Source organism: Lynx canadensis, chromosome A1 (genome assembly GCF_007474595.2).
Source record: "Lynx canadensis isolate LIC74 chromosome A1, mLynCan4.pri.v2, whole genome shotgun sequence".
Taxonomy (NCBI): domain Eukaryota; kingdom Metazoa; phylum Chordata; class Mammalia; order Carnivora; family Felidae; genus Lynx; species Lynx canadensis.
Window position 1 is genome coordinate 132,560,397 of NC_044303.2, and position 20,430 is coordinate 132,580,826.

Genomic DNA, 20,430 nt, shown 5'->3' on the forward strand with positions numbered 1-20,430 from the left:
TAGGACCTCCTCTTTTCAATAGCGGGAGGTATTCCATTCCTCTGGGGAGAACAGGCTCCTGTTCTCACTTTGTTCTCCATAGCTACTCAGACGTTTATTTCACTTAATACTATTTACTTTCATTTATTTTTAACCCATCCAGGGAAGAAGTGGGCTTCCTAGTAAAGTAAAAAAAAAAAAAAAAAAAAAGGAAGTGTGAGAGTGTACCTCTCCTTTGGAAAATAAACAGGAAAGACACTGCATCTTTGTCCTAAGTTTTGACTTAGCTATCTTTTTTTTTTTTTTTTTTAATTTATTTTGAGAGAGAGACAGAGACAGAGAGAGACAGTGTGAGCAGGGGAGGGGCAGAGAGAGAGGGAGAGAAAGAGAATCCCAAGCAGGCTCTGTGCCATCAGCACAGAGCCTGATGCTAGGCTCAAACCCACGAACCATGAGATGGTGACCTGAGCCAAAACCAAGAGTCAGACACTTAACCAACTGAGCCACCAAGCTGTCCCTTGACTTGGCTATCTTAAAGAAGATAGCAGAAATGTGATTAAAAGCCCATCTAACTTTTTCATGTTTCTTCAAGGAGTGCCTAAGAGCCTCTCAGAGCTTTTTGAGCAAGTTATCTCTAAGAGTGGATAGATAAGAATCAAAATTCTCAGAGCAGGGTAATTAAAACATATATGAGGTTGATTTCAAAAGAAAACCTTAAAATGGTATTTGGAATGGAAACATGCTATAATATACACATGCCTTTTTTTCAAGGTGATTATATTTGTTTTATGTTAAAATACAAATATAATGACACAGAAGAGTGTAGATCAAGGGATCAATGTGAAATAAACCTGTGCAAGTGATTTTAGTGTTTTCGTGGTTGGCACAAATTTTTTCCAGTTTCTGCTTATGAACTTAACTATTTTTCTCCACTTTTAAAATGTTTTTGTTTTTAATGTTTATTTATTTTTGACAAAGAGAGACAGAGACAGTGTGAGCGGAGAAGGGACAGAGAGAGAGGGAGACACAAGTCCAAAGCAGGTTCCAGGCTCTGAGTTGTCACCATAGAGCCTGACACGGTGTTCAAACACATGGACCACAAGATCATGACCTGAGACAAAGTCAGATGCTTAACCGACTGAGCCAATCAGGCACCCCCATTTTTCTCCACTTTGGTAGCAAGATGATATATAAAGTTGAATCTTTATTATCATCTACCACTACTTCATGCAATCTTATTTTCCATTTATTCTTTAAAACAAACCCTCTTCTTCATCCTACTTTCACGTCATGATCTTTATGTTTCTGTTCAGTTGTTTAAAAAATATTCTCTGAATAAGTAACTGAATAAATAACTATCTTGTTATCAGGAATATCTTCTCCAGTTTCCCTATTCTCTTTCTATTTCATATTCCATATGCCAACATACAGTTTAGCTCCCATCAACGAAAAAGCTTTTCTTCTTTTTTTTAAAGTTTATTTATTTATTTTGAGAGAGAGAGAGAGGGAGGGAGAGAGCAGGGGAGGGACAGAGAGGGAGAGAGAGAATCCACGCAGTCTCTGCCCTATCAGCACAGGGCCTGACATGGGGCTCGAACTCACAAACTGTGAGATCATGCCTTGAGCCGAAATCAAGAGTCCAATGCTTAACCAACTCAGCCACTCAGGTGCCCCAATGAAAAGCTTTCTGATTGCACTCCAAGCTATTCTGACCTTCTTAGCTCTAAATTTCTATATCATTTATACATGTATACCTCACAATCCACCATTTTATTAAACACTGTCTAAAGTTATTCTCTATTTTCTTCACAAATATTTACTTTTCCAAGCTTATAGGATTCCTTTGTATTGCTCATAGTGCCTATTCCAGTGTGTTTACTTAGTACTAAATTATACTTAGGGACTTGACCTGAAACCCTAAAACTGTTGAAGCCAATCATCAGGCCTCCCATTATGATTTTCCAATAATAAATTGGTCATCATTTTCAATGACTACTTATGAACTTCTGTGAGGGTCTTGGGCACTGAAATGCAGGTACAATAATTTTCAACATATGTAGAACTCTACAGAATGTCTATTCTTTATCAGTCAATTTTATCTTCCAAATCAATTTAGGAGTTAATCCACTCACTTCTAGGGAACAGAAGAGTTCACACTGTTTTCCATAACCACTCACCATGAGTATCTCTACATTTGATTGAAACACAAAAGTTAGGTAGGCAGATGTAATTACTGAAGCTGGAGTACGTCCAGGAAACTTGGGAGAACACTCCCAATTCCCACCAAAGATTCCATAGATAACTACAACTAGTCAGAATCTCCATTTCCATGTACCATCCTAAACACAGTCCCTCTTTTAGGCTCAGGCCTCTACCAAATTAAGGCCACTCCAACAGTAAGATTCACAGGGGGAAAAGTTACAACCAGGGGTTCCTAAAGAACAATGTATGTTTTCTGTTTATTTAATTTTTTTTTTTTTTTTTTTTTTTTTTTACAAACTTATGAGGTCTACAGGAAATACCCAAAGCAAGTACCACAATGTTTCCAGCAGGAAATGCATCCTGTTTTGCTAACTTGGAAGAATGGCCTTTAGTTATGTAGCCAGGTACTTATTCTTTTTAATATTAACGAACATTACAGAAGATTTCAACCCTTCTTTGGGAAATGTGGAGAATGATATGGTGTTTCCACTTATATGTCTCATGAAGAACGAGGAGTCAAAAATTAACTCTACCCCTTTCCTCATTTTTCATAAGGCAATTATTCTGAGCTCTATGGATTATTTTAGGCTCTTTTATATACATGTAAGGCAGAAAAACATTATCTTAGTCTCCCTCACTGATCATGTAAGCAGAGGTTAATGATAAAAGCTGAATGAATTGGACTTTGTATATTACAACCTCAACTCCATGTTTCTTCCCCAGATGCAACAGAAGGAATTAAAATATACTTAGATATATAATAAGTGATAAAAAATTGATAAATATTCAAATGTATGAATTATGTAGTTAGGCTGCAACATGACTTGGGAAAAAAGATTTATCACTAATTCTGAGCTTATTTGCTGCTCGAGAATAGCAAAGGAAGAGAAAAACCACTTATGTGAGTACTCATTATTCTACTCTTTCCAATTCACTTTAGGTTGATTTTTAATCAAACTGATGTCTAGTTTCTCACTGATTTCCCTGACCCAGAAAAACCTTACTTCCTGACAAGGAGCAATGAAATATAACAGGGCCAAATTTGCTGTTAGGCAGTCCTTAACTTGTTGAGTTTTAAGGTGCTCACAAGCTCAGGTGTCCTCACTATTAAATGCTCTGGTATTGATTAGTTAAGACATCTCAAAACATACAGCCTCAGATTTCCTTACTTCTGACCAGTCCAAAGCCACCCACTGAGGTGGACATGACTGGTTATTGCAGGACTCTATTTCAATAGGCCGGTGTGTTAAACAGCCGCTGTAGTCCAGTGTCTCCTCCTCTGAAGGTCCAATCTTCCTGATGCAGAGCACTGCCCTTGTGCGCATTCCACCGTCACAAGTCTTGCTACACTCCAACCAATCCCCAATGAACCACCTGCAGCAAAAAGTGGAAGAAACACAGAAAAACATTTCCTCAGTACAGCCGGAGATTTTCGTCAATGGACTACACTCTCTCCCTAAGAGAGCTGACATTTCAGTGTTGGTTGAGGTGACAAATGACAAATGGAAGAGCTGCTAAGGAAAAGAGAATACACTGTCAGCTGCCTTCCAAAGTGTAGTGCCTGGGCTCTGAAACAGGCAGAGCCTGGTCCAAACAAGTAATGCACCATATGTTTTTAACCACATTGATACTTCCCCTTTTCTAAATTAATTTTTTAAGGGAGAAGGCAAGTGGGGGAGAGGGGTGGGGGGCGGATAGAGAGAAAATCTTAACCAGGTTCCATGCTCAGCACTGAGCCCATTGTGGGGCTTGATCCCATGGTGCTGGGATCATGACCTGAGAAGAAATCAAGAGCTGGATGCTCAACCAACTGACTCACCCAGGTGCCCCTCTAAACTAATTTTTAAGATAAAGATAACAATATAAATATAAATTGTGAGACTGTGATGAAGATTAAATAAAGTAATAAATATGAAGCTTCCAGTCATGTGCTGCTTAAGTGTTTAACAACTGGCTCTTTATGGAGGGCAGCAATCTCGATTTGTTGAATTTACCAATTTTGTGGGGTGAATAACTCACTAACGCCAATTTCAACCTACATCCCTGGCATGTTGAACACAAGAAGAAGATATGCTAATAATAGGATTTCAGGAGCCAGGGCTAGCTTGCTTTAGCATACCACTGAAAGCTTCTAACATTGTGTCTAAACACAACAAACAAGAAACAGCAGCTTTATTTATTATCACATTGAAGCAGGTTCTCCTACAATCAAGAATTTAGTGCTAAAACCACATTAAAGGATATACAAGTCTTTAAAAACCTGCACCAAGAGCAGATCCTGAGTCAGCTCTGTGAAAACATAGAGATCCCTTGTTGTGACCCCTTTATTCCTGAAAACAGCGTCTATGCAGCTAATGGGGGAAGAAACTGAAATAACAAAACAAACATGTTTCACGTTGGCAAGTAAACCACTCTTTTTTCCTTGAAGTCATAAATGAACTTTTATAGATGTAATTTTAGGGTGTGTATGTGTGTGTCCATGTATGTATGTATGTATGTATGTGTGTAATACGTCTACAGAACTCACTCTTTAGGCACATTATTTGGTCCAAAGATGTGAGTCAAGATACAAATTAGACCAATGAGAATTTGGCTTTAGAATTTTTATACCTCCACTAGAGCAAAAAAAGCCCTTTCCCTTCTCGTCACAAAGGTGCATAAAGCTGTAAGAGCTGCTGGTGGCCATGCACCCTGTCAAGTGGAATTAACTGATGTGAAAAAATACAGAGGAGCTAGAGGGCCCTGGTGCTGTTTCAGTCCTGGATTCTAGCCATTCCTAAAGCTAGATCCATGGTTGCCCTTCCCTCAGTTTTGTTAAGTAAACCAACAAATCCCCTTCTGTGCAGAAAATAGCTGAAGTTGAAGTTGTATTATTTCCAACCAGAGTGTTGATTAATATACTATTGCATTTAATTTAATAAATATATGTTGAATGCCTACTATATTCAAGGAATCACACTTTGTTTTGTAGAAGAAAGTAAGGTTCGTGTCACGAAAATAGTTATCCAAAGTCATGAAAAGAGCAATGTTGAAACTAGGACTAGATCCCCCAGCAGTTACTATTTCCATTGAATTTCATTTTTAACCCTGCTAAGTAGTAGGATCTAGGTCAGAAGCATGAGGTCACTAGTCATTTTCATCCATCCATGATTATAAATCATACAACTATCCTCACAGGATATGCTAATGCTCTTGGGTAAGAGACTATCCGGAGGGAAGAGTGTGAGCTTATGTGATTGCGCCAGTTTTGTATGTGGAAGATAGTACTTTAGTGAAGTCAGAATACTAGTTTCCAAATTTGAGCCTGTAGTTAGCCAAATGAGCAACCATGGCCTTTGTCCCTTACAGAGTGGAAAACCAGTATTTAGAAATATGGCGATTAACCAGTTTCTAAAACTTAAAATACATCTTTCCAAAACTTAAACACTTTCAACCTAAAATTCATTTAAGTAACAATAATTTAATCCTGAGAATCTGATATTAATGGGTTTTTTTCTAAGTTATTTTCCAGAGGAGACTTAAAGCAATTTTCATATTCTTTCCATTTTGTTTTCCACAGATGAACATGATCCCAAGTTGTTAGTACCATTTTTGGTAAAGAGGAAAATGTGTACTGAGAATAATAACTTGCATGCCAGCCATAGTGAAACTCTGATTCAATTTGCAACAGTGATTTCATCACCAAGATTAGGGGATAAAACAGAAATGTGTATAACTCAGCCACAAAAAGTCCAGTCATACCACCTCCAGCCATGATCTCATTAGGTCTCATAATGTAAGAGGGATGGAGTCCTTCAAATTAAACACAGGTGCCCAGAGTAATAGCAGTGATTCAGGAGGTGTTGCTGTTCTTTGCTGCATGAGGTCAGGGCCACCTCCATCTTTTTATTCTTTGTCCTCTCTTTTATTGCCAACCATCTCTTAGTCTAGATGCATCAGTCGAGCATTTTATTTGGAATGTATGAAAGTAAAAGTATTAACCACCCTCCCAATTTCCCTTCTGACTCGAACTCTGATTTCAGTCCCGGTTGCATCTTTATTGCTCACCAAATCATCCCTTCCCATGTCTCTCCACAGGATTAAATCACACTCTAGTTATTTAACTTGTTTTGCAATTTTGCCACTGCATCCACTCATCTCATTTTCTCTATTCCCCTGTCCAGTTTAAGACATATGGCTTCTTTCACCTTCACTCTCCCCATTGCATTTGACCCTCTGATGACCTTCTCCCCATTTCTCCTTTTTTCCTCCTCTAGATTTTGTGGTAGAAAACACAAAAATTCTCTCTGGAAATGTCAACTGCTGAATTGTTATAGTCTGAACAATACCAGGGATGCTTCTTTCTGAGCTCTTCCCAACACCCAGGGATCAAATTGTCTACATTCTCGCAAGTGTCTTCATATCCACTGGACACTAACAACTAGTGGGATTCATGTTCAACTGTCTGAAATAAGAATGGTGTGGTGCCATCTGTGTAATCTTGACCTACAGTGTCTGTGTATTAATAGGACAAACAATATATTATGGGGGGGCAGAGGGAATAAGAGAGACACTATAAAATATGTTCACAAACCTAGGTTAATTGGAATATTTTTGAAGCAAGAACCAATCATAAAACTAGAATATTATTTTTGCTTTTTAACTTAAAGGGAAATGGCAGAGCATATGAAAGTAAACTGATATTTGATGTTTAGATTAAAAGAGAGACAGAGAGAAAGAGATTTCCCAGCCTTTGTCCCAGAGTCCAGCATCTACTTATCAACTCTTCTCATAAACACAACATAGCAAAATTAAAAAAAAATCATAATCTGACAATAACATCTTTACTCAAAGAGAGATTCAAATATGTAACCCATTAACTACTTACTAGGATACTAGAACTTTACTATATTTTAAAACAGGTTAAAAAAAAAATCTCAACATTAAGTTGGTAAAAAGAAAATCTGCTCATTACTCAACTAACTGGAAAGTAAAACTAATACTAAGCATAAAGCTCTATGCCCTAAACATTTCACAGGTGAGATTTTTCTAAACTAAAAAAAAAAAAAAAAAATGAAGGGGTGCCTGGGAGGCTCAGTCAGTTAAGCGTCTGACTTCGGCTCAGGTCATGATCTCGCAGTTTGTGAGTTCAAGCCCCACATCGGGCTCTGTGCTGAGAGCTCAGGGTCTGGAGCCTGCTTCGGATTCTGTGTCTCCCTGTCTCTCCGCCCCTCCCCTGCTCGCACTCTGTCTCTGTCTGTCTCTCTCAAAAATAAATAGGGGCGCCTGGGTGGCGCAGTCAGTTAAGCGTCCGACTTCAGCCAGGTCACGATCTCGCGCTCCATGAGTTCGAGCCCCGCGTCAGGCTCTGGGCTGATGGCTCAGAGCCTGGAGCCTGTTTTCGATTCTGTGTCTCCCTCTCTCTGCCCCTCCCCCATTCATGCTCTGTCTCTCTCTGTCCCAAAAATAAATAAACGTTGAAAAAAAAATTAAAAAAAAAAAAACATTAAAAACAATTTTAAATAAAACCTAACCCGCAAGTAAAAATTTCTCCCCAGTCCAAGCATCCTTTAGCACTTTTGTTAAAAATTCTTGTTTTTACTTAACATATCCTTAACTATAGTTATTTTCATACATATTTATCCGATTAGATTGTCCTCAGGCAAGTGAGCCATTCTTATGAAAGCATAGAGCCTTTCACATTGCAGTTGCTTAAAAAATGTTTTCTTAACTCAAGGTCACAGTATTATCACAATGTATAATACTCTATTGTTTTCACCCCTCTGATTTTTACAACTTTAAAAACTAAAGTGTCATACAGGAATAATATTCAATATCCAAGAATTCTTCACAGGAGGCCATATATAGAAACATTCTTGCTAGAGAGAGATAGCATGGTGAAAACTGAACTCTTGGCCATTCTCTTTGGATTCCAACTCAGCATTACTTCCTTTTCTCATGATTGGGGCACTAGCTTCCTATCAGTCATGGACTTTAATATCAACCCCTCCCTTTTCCTTTTCCAATTATTTAAGACTTTGTCAGAAATCCCACCATGTTCACTCAGTGCCTCTGGAATTCTCATTTTCTTCCTGTCCCTAGTCACCTCACCATCTTGATTACTATACTCTTTCTCACAAAAGAGTTGCTGCTATGAGCACATTAATTTTTCCCAGCAAGGTTTCCTCTGCCCTTTAAGTTTTTCCAAATAAACACTATTAATATTTCTCTACCAATGCATCTTTCATCTATTCGTCCTAGCCCCCTGTCATTTTTTTTATAAAACACAAAGATAAATCTTATCGCCCTCTAGTTTTCCATACCCTACTTATAAAGTCTTCAATATGAATAAGAGACATTGGAAACATTTTATTAGTTAAAAAGATAATTTCTCATTTTAAAAAAAATACTATTTAGGGGCACCTGGGTGGCTCAGTCAGTCCAACTCGTGATCTTGGCTCAGGTCATAATCTCATAGTTTCGTGAGCTCAAGACCCATGTCAGGCTCTGCCCTGACTCTGCAGAGTCAGCTTGGGATTCTCTGTCTCTCTGCCCCTCCCCAGATCATACTCTCTCTGTCCCTCTCAAAATAAATAAATAAACTTAAAAAATACCATTTAGCGGGGTGCCTGGGTGACTCAGTTGATTAAGTGTCTGACTCTTGATTTAGGCTCAGGTCATGACCTCATGGTTTGTGAGACTGAGCCCCACATTGGGCTCTGCACTGACAGCATGGAGCCTGCTTGTGATTCTCTCTCTTCCCCTCTCTCTGTCCCTCACCTGCTCGTGCGCTCTCTCTCTTTCTCTCTCAAAATAAATAAACTTTTAAAAAATTAATATATAAATAAATTTACTGAATCTCATATAAAATACCATTCAGGATGTTAAATTAATAGTATTCAGAATTTGAGATTTTTAAAAATATTTATTTATTTATTTTGAGAGAGAAAGAGAGCATGTGCACATGTGAGCACACACATGCATGTGCACAAGTGGAGGAGGGGCAGAGAGAGAATCCCAAGCAGGCTCTTTGATGTCAGCTCAGAGTCCAACACAGGGACTTGATCTCACAAACCTTGAGATCACAACCTGAGCCAAAATCAAGAGTCAGACACTTAACTGACTGAGCCACGCAGGTACCCTGGTACTTGGAATTTGAAAACAAATAGATCCTTTCCTCAAAAAAGGCAAGTATATTTCAAATAGGTTAAAGCTTACATTTATTTTTTTTTAATTAAAAAAAATATTTTTAATTTATTTTTTAGACAGAGAGCATGAGCAGGGGAGGGGCAAAGAGAGAGGGAGACACAGAATCCGAAACAGGCTCCAGGCTCTGAGCTGTCAGCACAGAGCCCGACGTGGGGCTCAAACTCACAGACCGTGAGATCATGACCTGAGCTGAAGTTGGATGCCTAACCAACTGAGCCACCCAGGTGCCCCAAAGTTTACATTTAAAATAAAGAAGAGGGGCGCCTGGGTGACTTAGTTGCTTGAGGTCCAAGTCTTGATTTCAGCTTAGGTCATGATCCCAAGGTCGTGGCATCAAGCCCTGCATTGGACTATACTCTGAGCATGGAACCTTCTTGGGATTCTCTCCCCCTCTCCCTCTCTCTGCTCCTCCACTGCTTGCACTCACATGTACTCTCTCTCTCAAAACAGTATATAAACTTTTTTTAAAAAAGAAACTTTGAAAGAAACTTTAAAAGTACATTCTTAGAGTGGATGAGGCCTTCCTAAACTATGAAAGAAATAAAAGTTTGATAGCTTTTCTATGTAATATTTTAAAACTTCTATAAGTAAAAATAGATAACAGCACCATAAAAATATGGAAAACATATGACAAACTCAGATAAAATATTTGGAACAAAGGTAAAAGACTAAATATCTTTAAAACATTAAGAGTTACTAGAAATCAGTAACAAAATGAGAAACACTTCAATAGAAAAATGGGATAGGATAGGCCATGGATCAGAAAAGCAAAAATAAGTAATACAAATGGCAACCGTACATAATTTTTCAATGCTCATCCTTATCTGCAATCCAAGAAATACAAAATAAAACAACAGTTAGATACCGAGGCTTTTTTCTCTATAAAATGATCAAAGATTGTTTTTAAAACAATAATATCCAGTGTTGTGCAGTTCAGGGAAATGATGTTCTAAAATGCTCTTATTGGGAATATACATTCATATATTATTTCTGGAGAACAATCTGACAATGTTTCAAAGGCTAAAATATATTTCCATCTGAACAAGGAATTCTATTCCCATTCATTTAACATAACAGCATAATTATAGAGAGCAAAGTTTTATAGCAACAAATGTTAATACTGTGGTATGTTAAGGGATCAAAAGCTAAGACACAGCCAAAGTTATTCAACAGTGGAAAACCAATTTAAGTAAACAGGGACATATCTACTGAATATTTTAGAAGATATTTAATGTTCAAAATATGTTGAAAACTGACTACAAAGCATCATAAATCATATCATACCATTTTGTTATATACATAAACAACAGAAAAACATAAACATAGAAAATGTAAACATAGAAAAAAGACTGAAATATATATATATATATATATCAAAATATTAACAGTGGTAGTTTAAGTATTACAAGTATTTTTAATTTTCTTATTTTTACTTACCTGTGTTCTAAAATTTTCATGCTTTAATATGTACAACAAAAAACAAATATGATTGTTACATCATATCTGAAAAAAAAAAACTTATCTTCTTTCCTTTATTCCATACTCATTTAAAGTATTGTTGGGGGTGCCTAGGTAGCTAAGTCAGTTAAGCATCCAACTCTTGATTTCAGCTCAGGTCATGATCTCAGAGTTTGTGAGATTGAACCCCTATGTTAGGCTCTGCACTGACAGCGTGGAGACTGCTTGGGATTCTTTCTCTCCTCCCTTTCTGCCCCTCCCCTGCTCTCTCTCTCTCTCAAAATAAATAAATAAATTAATTAATTAATTAATAAACAAACAAAAAACCAAACAAACTTTTTAAAAAGTGTTATTGAATTCACTAGTCTTTCAATGATTTTTATCTCTAGAATACCAAGGTCTACTGGGAATTTTATGATATACAACAACCATTCTGAAGAATTGAGATTTTCTTTTTCATAGTCTCAATTCAAAGGAATAAAAAAGAAATTAAGAAGGAACTAAGAAAAATATGGACTAATAAAGAGCAATATTTTAAGCTCTTTATATCTTTAGCTCTTTCTGAAAAGAAGTCGGCCTAAATTTTCTTTTTTCATATTCTCTTTAACTTTCTTTTTCCAATTCCATTCTCTTGTCTCCAAACTTAAAAAAAATATTATATAACTTTAGTGAAGTTAATAAATAACTTATAAAATAAATAACTTAAATTTATTTATTTATTTTGGGAGAGAGAGTGTGTACAAGAGAGAGTGCACAAGAGAGAGTGAGTGTGGGCACGCGTAGGAGCTGAGGGGTGGGGGGAGGGCAGGGAGAGAGGAAGAGAGAGACAATCCCAAGTAGGCTCTGTGCTGTAAGCACTGAGCCCAATGCAGGGGCTCAATCTCAAGAAACCTGAGATCATGACCTGAACCCAAAATCAAAGTCAGATGCTTAACCAAGTGAGCCACCCAGGTGTCTCAATAAATAAATTTATTTTAGAATTACAAAAGGAAAGGAAACTTAACTTTAATTATGTATGTTAATTTGAATGTCAATTATCTCTAACTATAAATATATATCATATAGATTATATATTATAGTTATTACATCGATCTATATTATATATATAACATAGATAGATACATAGGTAGATAGATAAACAACTCCAATGTAATATCTAAACCCACCATACATGGGATGGAATGACAAACCACTGAAATCTCAAGGGGTGTTCGAATAGCATTTAAGCCTAAACAAATAAAAAAGCTGAAGCCAAAATAGAACAGGTGTGACCAGGACCACTCAGACGTCTTAAAAGGCCGATCAAATGTCAAACATAATACTCAAATTCCTGAATGTCAGGAAAGTAACTTGATGGGTTGAGAAGCACAATTACATGAAAATTATGTTGAAAGTTATAAGAAACATGGGAAGGGAAAAAATTTTGCCCATGGTTTTTAAGCAGTTTTTATAGCTTGTGTAGTTTCCCCACTTCTTTTGAGTTAAATTTACAACAATAATTGGCAGAAAAGAGAAAAAAGTTTTAAAAATCAAATGTGTATAGGTGTGCCTGGGTGGGTCAAGTCAGTTAAGAGTTCAACCTTGGCTCAGGTCATGATCTCATCTTGTGGGTTGGAGCCCCGAATCAGGCTGTGTGCTGACAGCTCAGAACCTAGAGCCTGCTTTGGATTCTGTGTCTCCCTGTCTCTCTGCCCCTTCCCTGCTTGCGTGCTGTTTCTCCCTCTCTCTCAAAAGTAAATAAACATTTAAAAAAAAATCAAATATCTTTGGGGCGCCTAGGTGGCTTTGTCTTTTCTCATGTAATCATTGCCTTTTTTTTTTTTTTTTATTTTTTTTTTTATTTTTTTTTTCAACGTTTTTTATTTATTTTTGGGACAGAGCAAGACAGAGCATGAACGGGGGAGGGGCAGAGAGAGAGGGAGACACAGAATCGGAAACAGGCTCCAGGCTCTGGGCCATCAGCCCAGAGCCCGACGCAGGGCTCGAACCCACAGACCGTGAGATCGTGACCTGGCTGAAGTCGGACGCTTAACTGACTGCGCCACCCAGGCGCCCCTTTTTTTTAATTTTTAAAAAGTAATCTCTGTACCCAATGTGGAGCTTGAACTCATGACCCTGAGATGAGGAGTTGCATGCTCTATAGGGGCACTTGGGTGGCTCAGTTGATTAAGCAACTGGATCTTGATTTCGGCTAAGGTCATGATCTCACAGTTTGAGCCCTGCATCAGGCTCTGCCCTGGGATTCTCTCTCTGCCTCTCTCCTACTTGGACTCTCTCTCTCTCAAAATAAATAAATAAACATTAAAAAAAGAGTCTTGGGCCGGCTGGTTGGTTCAGTTGTTTGAGCATCTGACTTCAGCTCAAGTCATAATCTCACTGTTCATGAGTTCCAGCCCCACATTGGGATCGCTGCTGTCAAGGCACAGCCCACTTGGGATCCTCTGTCCCTGGCTCTCTCTGCACCCCCCTTCTCTCTCTGCCCCTCCCCCACTCATGCACACAATTGCACGTCCACGCTCTCTCTCTCTCTCTCTCTCTCTCTCTCTCTCAAAACTAAACATTAAAAAAAAAAGTCTTTAGGCCTTTAGGATAAATATCTGGAAAAGATAGGACTGCACACCAATCTAATGTGTTTTATTGAATTTAAGATACCATTATTCTATGTACCATTAAGAAAGATAAAAATAATGATGATTTTTATTGTAAGTACACACTATCAATTGCAAGATAAATCTCAATTTCCAAGATGTTAAAATGTGAAAAGATATGTGCCTTAGAATTGATGAAACATGATAATTTCTAGCACTGTGCCAGATCAACCTACTGAAGTTCCTGCTTTTAAGGATTAATAACTGAAACCTATGCATAAATAGAAATCTTAGCTCAGTGAAAGGGATATCAAAATCTACCCTCTGTGATGTTTTCTCCCCTTTTCATAACATATGAATATGTTTCCAAATATGAGTAGCTATTGCTTTTCTCTTTGTACTTAAAAAAAATAATTCTCATTTCTTACTCTTACTTACTCAGGTGGGCAGGGCTCAGTGTTGCAGGCTCTCTGATTTTCAGGTGGCTTACTGTCAGGGTCACAGTAATTGTTCTGGACAATAGAGTTGTCGTCCAATCTTTTACAGACTGCCTCCTGTCTTTGGACACCTTGAGAAAAGGAGGACATCATTACTTGAAGAGTAGTTTACTTTCCAATAAGTTAGGTATGCATAGCTTTCCTCTGGGGAATCAACCTCACTGGATCGCTGCTGTCTTATCTGTTCCAGAAACACTTCACTGCTTCTCTAAAAAGGAGAGAAGTCCTGGTCATTATACTGCAATTTTAGGCAAAATTATTGTTCTCATATTTAGAAACATAACTGTTTTCAAGTTCAGAAAAGAAACTATTGGCAATTGTAAACAATTAATATTCCCATTTGTATATTCTTCTTCGTGCTTTCCTTAAAAAAAAAAAGAACAAAAAACAAATCCCCCCAACTTCATTTTCCCAAAATATAATCAGATAAAATGTATGAATATACATTTCAACGCAAAACAATGGCTGTACATCTATTTAAAAATAAAGCAATAGGGACAAATTTACTTTTTGATATTTTATAGGACAAATCCCATCAATTTAGTCTTTGTGAGGAACACATCACATTCACACATTTCATTCTTTTTCTTCCACTTATAGTTTTATTTCTCTAAAAGCCCACAAAGTCTAGAATTTAGAGATTGCAGTGGGCCTCTTTTGCACTCCAACCCAACAGTCTGTTTGCTTTAACAGGGCTGGCCCCCTGTTGATTATACCATTGTCAAACATATATATATATATATATATATATATATATATATATATATATTCCTTGAAATAGTAACTCAGTAGATTATTATCTTAGATTATTAGTCTATGTGACCTGTTTGTCACAGCTAAAAACACTCTCATTATAAAACTGTAAAATTCTAAGTATGTGTTAATTATTTATTGGCAAAGGTATCCACCACAACTTGCTCACAATTCACAAAATACAAAGACACACACAGACACAATCTTATTTGTAAACATCCCTGGTGAGTAGACCTTATGCAGTCTCATTTTCTCTTTAGTGTCGAAGAATCTAAAGAAGCAAAGCTAGGTATACCAAGATACCAGAGAAAAAGTAAAACTAAAAACAATGCTATATATTTCAGATCATATAGAGGTCGCAGGTTACTCCTGGAATTGGAAATAAAAGCATAAACTATTCCCGACTCCCCGACCTCTTCTCTATAACCAGGTAAGCTAAATTACCCGCAAAGAGTTGTAAAAACAGCATTAGCAATATATCCAGGAAACCACAGCTTCACACCTAGCCAGACCCACATGAACCTACAGTTTTGCCTTTATTTTTTTTCCAGTTGCTTTTAATAGCACCCTGAAGAAAAGACTTTAATCTCAAATTAGGGAAATCAATGTGAAATAAGATCATTCACTGAAGGAAATTGTCACCTGAAGAGTCATACACCAAATACTTGCCCCAAGATCCCTTTAAAAGTCGTGGAAATTTTGCAGGTGGAGGTGCCTCAGGCATCATGCAATTCAAACTTCTAACTAAGCAAGATAGGGAAATCTATGTCTCTGATCAGGAAAATTACCAAGTACTGTACCCTCCGTGATGGTGGTGAGCAGTTGAAAAAGGTATATTTTATTGTTTGCAGTGACCCAAGGCTCTTACTAATCTCTTTCAGTAGGTTTTTTTTTTTTAGGTTTTCCTAAATTTAGGGGCCTAAAACGTAGCCAACAACTTACTGGCAAAATGTCTTAGAATATGTACTGTATTCATTCCCTCCTAACTCCTAGAATAGGCCAAATCTCAGTTTATGTGACAACAGTTTGGAATTTCTTAACTATTAAACTTTAGATTTTTGAGGGAGGAATGATTCACGTCAGGCATAGCTGTGATCCATTCACAGATGTTCCACAATATTCATCAGCTAGCTCCCCATTGTGTCATTCCAGTGGGCAGATAACTAAGTCCATGTGACCCACCTAGACAGAAATCTCCACCATTAGTCATAGGGTCAACTTCCAATTGCCACAGTTCTTCCACCCAGTTCAATATGTTGTTCCTATCAGGAAGAGTGGGGATTATTTTTATAAGTCATCATGGTTATTTTTTTCAAAGTCATTCAAATATGATTATACTTGGAGAGGGGAGACTCAAACCACCCACTTACACGGAGGACTTAAACAACTTTACCCAACTTTGATAATTATGTGTAATAATAAAAAAAAATCTGATTTGCAACAAGAAAGTTGTCATTCAATTTAATACCTTGGCTGGTTTTCAGAAAAGAATAAACGTTTTCAACACTACCAAATGGAACTGTTACTCTGCATCAGTGCCAGAAACATCCATTCAGTTTCTACAGGTTAAGAAAAAATTCTACTTCCTTTAAGTTAAGCCTAGAAATGTTGTGTGGTTATAATTATATTAGTTTTTAAAAGTAGCCATTAATGTAAAAGAAAGGCCTCTGCAATTCGAATCACAGGTTGAGACATTCATTATTATAGGTGAAATTTATGTTTGATCTTAAGATAAATTCTAGCCAAGTATGTTTCTTGAAAAAACTTAACTACATAACATTAATTGTTGAAAATGTGGAAAAGAAACAAACCACAAACAACAAAATAAAAAATATCCACAGTCTCATATCTTTGTTCTGGATCTTTATTTTTAAGGCTATTTTGCACTTTGGTGGGATCCAGTAATTCGTTTAAAATTACATAGTACACATACTAAACACGCCAGTTAAATGTGGTTGATAGGTCATTCATTCATGCATTCATTCATTCACTCATTCAACAGAGAATAGTTACTAAGTATAAGGAACTGTGCTTCTTAAGAGATATTGAACTAAGTGCTAACAATTACAAATTGACTTCATTTTGGTCATGCCTTCCAGACTTCTTAAAGACCGAGAATTAGGGTATTGTGGGGTTCACTTCAGGTTCATGAGTTCAGAACACTATTTTTTATGAAGTAAAAATTAAAGTCCTTGAATAAACAGCTGAAATTACTCTGTTTCATGAAGATGCATCTTTCCTTGCGTTTATCTTTTATTTTCTTCTAAAATGTTCTATTAGACAGTGTGGTATTTCACACTCAAGAACTGACTATACCAGTAATCTATTCCAAATCTTCTGACTATGCTGAACTATCTTTCTCCAACAGCATAAAAACCCCCTTCCAACCTTTAACCCCACACTTGGCAGATTCAGAGATCTTTTTTTTTTTCCTTTGTTTCCTTTTTAAATCAGTAGCAATAGGATAACTCTAAACCAATGTACCTAATTTAGGATGGATTTTGAAACACACACTTTGGGCCTAAGGGAAATGCAGCCTTTAGGTGTAGAAAATAGAAAATACAGATCATGTGGAAATAACTGTCCCCAGAAGTGGGACGGTTAAGCATCCCACTTCAGCTCAGGTCATGATCTCGCGTTCTGTTATTTTGAGCCTTGTGTCAGGCTCTGTCCTGACAGCTCAGAGCCTGGAGCCTGCTTCAGATTCTGTGTTTCCCTCTCTCTGCCCCTACCCAGCTTACACTCTGTCTCTCTCCCTCTCTCAAAAATAAATAAACATTAAAAAAAATTTTTTTAAGTAAAGTAATCTGTAAAATACTGCTAAGGAGTTGATTTAAATCCTGTTGGGAATAATTACATCCAGTTACACAAAGTTACTGTGTTTTCAAATCTAAGGACTTATAGTTTATAAGCAAAAACATAAAATGTCCACATGACTAGTCAGTATATGTCCAATTAAAAACAAATTCTAGTGACTTAGCGTCCACATCCCTGGAGTATGCAGATGATCTGCAGAATTTAATTGGTCAAATTTAAAACTACACTAATTGCATTTTATTTTCACACATCTAAAGTTACTGGCATGCAAATTCTATACCTATTTTTTAATTTAATGTCACCCCTCTTCCATGCTTAAAAAATTAATGTTTTCATATCATAAAGTTTAAAAACAAAGATGCCATTATCAATACATATTTACTTCAAACTCTCTAAAATGGGTGTATCCTATATATAGATTTTTATTTGGCTTATCAAAGAATAAAATATGATGGTTCTTCATTTTTTTAATGTTTTATTTATTTTTGAGAGAGAGAGAGAGCATGAGCAGGGGAGGAGCAGAGAACAAGGGGATAGAGGATCCAAAGTGGGCTCTATACTGACAGCAGAGAGCTTGATGCGGGGCTTGAACTCACAAAACATGAGATCATGAAGTCGGAAGCTCAACCAACTGAGCCACCCAGGCACCCCCCAAACATGAAGGTTCTTAACATGGAAACATAACCCTTAATTTAGTCTGTAAGTTTAAATTTATCAAGTCTTATATTTAATATTTAATTTTTAGCCGACAGTTAAAAATTACAGATGATCTATTTTCCCACCAAAGGTTCTCTTGTCCAGTGAGAGGAAGGAATACCCAAATGAATCACTGCTCTAGCTATATATCAGGAAATGGTTTCTAGTATTTTGAAATAGCTATACCCCAGGAAAATGATCATGAAGTCCAGTAAGCTGCAAGTGAGTCCTGGATGGAATCTTTTATCCACTGTGCTTACTCTAGGAGATGTTGATAGTTCAACTGAAGAACATAGGGTCTTGGGCTCAGCAGCTACATTCCTAGGGCCAATCCTGAGTAAAGGCTCCAGAGACCATAGTGCCTCTCAATTTCCTCGCCTCCTTTTCAATCCCTTCTCTATTCCCCTTATAAGCTGCTCAATGTTCTCATATCCCATCTAGATCTTCTTTTAGAGAATTAAATAATTTTGTAACAATATTTGGAAATATATTGCCTTTCACAGAACAGTTGATCATTTTAAAAGTAGAGAGGTGGGCATTCAATGCACATAAATTACCGCCTGAATTTCACTTGAAAGAATGACATGTGGTAAACTAAGAAATAAATGGGGGAGGTTAAATGCAGCAGAAAGATTTTCTAGGTCTTTTCAAATCTACTCTTAAGACTCAACATTCCAGAGCTAGCCCACTCAGTAAGTGAGCAATCTATAACCATATGTGAATGAGTTAATAATGGAAAGAGAGGTATAAATGTATCCTTGGGATTGAGAGGCTAACCAACATCTAGATAATCTAACCTAGTGGCATAACTCATCATACCAACCCAAGAAACAGTTTTCTGAAGAGGAAGGGGGTGGGGGGATGTTAAAAAGTTAGAGCTTATACTACAAATGTGGCTGGTGGCTAAGGCAGTAATTTACTTAACCACAACATCTATAAAGTAGCTAGCAACCAAGACAATACTGTACACACATGGCCAGCAATATTAATTGAATCTAAATCTTCACTCTAGATAGCATCCAAAGAACAACAAGCACCAGGGGAAAAAAGTCTCTCTGCTCTGCCTCTCACTGATGGAATCTGTGACTATTGGCCAGACACAAGCATTTGCAGGGCAGAGTAAAGCCTACCTGCCTTGATCTAACAGCTGACACCCAGGGTACCAATCAGTTCCACCCATATGCTTTCTCCTTCTGAAGTTCTTCCTGCCAGTTTTTATTTTTCATAGGCTTCCTTTCTCATCTTTTCCTTCTGTCTGAAGCAAGACTAGATGTTCCAGGGAAATACAGGATTATTCAGGAAAAAAAAAAAAAGCACACAACTCTAAAATATTATATTTTTCTTTGAAAGATTTTATTTTTAAGTTATCTCCACATTCAACATGGGGCTTGAACTCACAATCCTGAGATCAAGGGTCACATGCTCTACCCACTGAGCCAGTCAGATACCCCTAAAATATTGTATTTTTCTACAGTAACTGTGTTTAGTGATGGTAAGGTAGGGTAGGGGATGCACATATTGCATTTATTTGAAATCATACTATCCCTGGAGCGAATTTCTATTATTCATTAGTTATTAACAGTAATTTCTTCTATGGAAAGTGTCTAACTTAACACACCAAATTCCTACTATGTCTAAGGCATGGTTTTTCATTATCATAGGAGGGCAAACTAGTCAAGGGACAAGTCTTGACTTCAATGAGATTACATTAAAATGGGGAGAATAAGGCAAGAACCAATATGATTATATTATGGAAAATACCTTATCTAATAAAATAATGCATTTTCAGGTCTAATAGTGTTAGTTTTACAGCCTCCCTATTTTGTTATATTGTTGTCTGATTTCTCTTCCTCTGATCTTCACTGATATTAAGCACTCTTTTCATAGCCACAGGTCTATAATTTTGTCCCTTTTCACTTTATCTTCTTATTACACCTATTTGTGAGTTCTAAGTAGTTTAGGGAAATAACCTAAAGTAAGTTTTCACTCTCCTTTGTAAAATGAGACCATCAAATTAGGTCATTTCTAATGTTTGCTCCACATCCAAAATTCTACGAAAATTGTCTCCTCTTTTCTTCGTCCCCAATTCAATTGTCTAATTTTATTCCCTTTTAGGTCCACTCTGCCCCATATTCTACAGAATACTAAGTCTGGAAAACAGGCATTTGTTAGATTCCTTTATTTGTGTAGTCTTGTTTCAGTGCTTGAGTTTTTACCAGTAGACATACACATCGGAAGGGGCAGATGTCAGG

General features: G+C 37.0%; 1 protein-coding gene across 1 annotated transcript in view; it reads right to left on the minus strand.

The window, feature by feature from the left end:
* ADAMTS6 (ADAM metallopeptidase with thrombospondin type 1 motif 6) overlaps window positions 1-20,430 on the minus strand; it is a 297,415-nt gene that overhangs the window by 26,857 nt on the left and 250,128 nt on the right. The window contains exons 20-21 of the mRNA XM_030321954.1: window positions 13,854-13,983; window positions 3,351-3,555 (exon numbers count right to left, since the gene is read on the minus strand). Of these exons, the coding sequence (XP_030177814.1) occupies window positions 3,351-3,555; window positions 13,854-13,983 (335 nt within the window). The remainder of the gene's footprint in view (window positions 1-3,350; window positions 3,556-13,853; window positions 13,984-20,430) is intronic.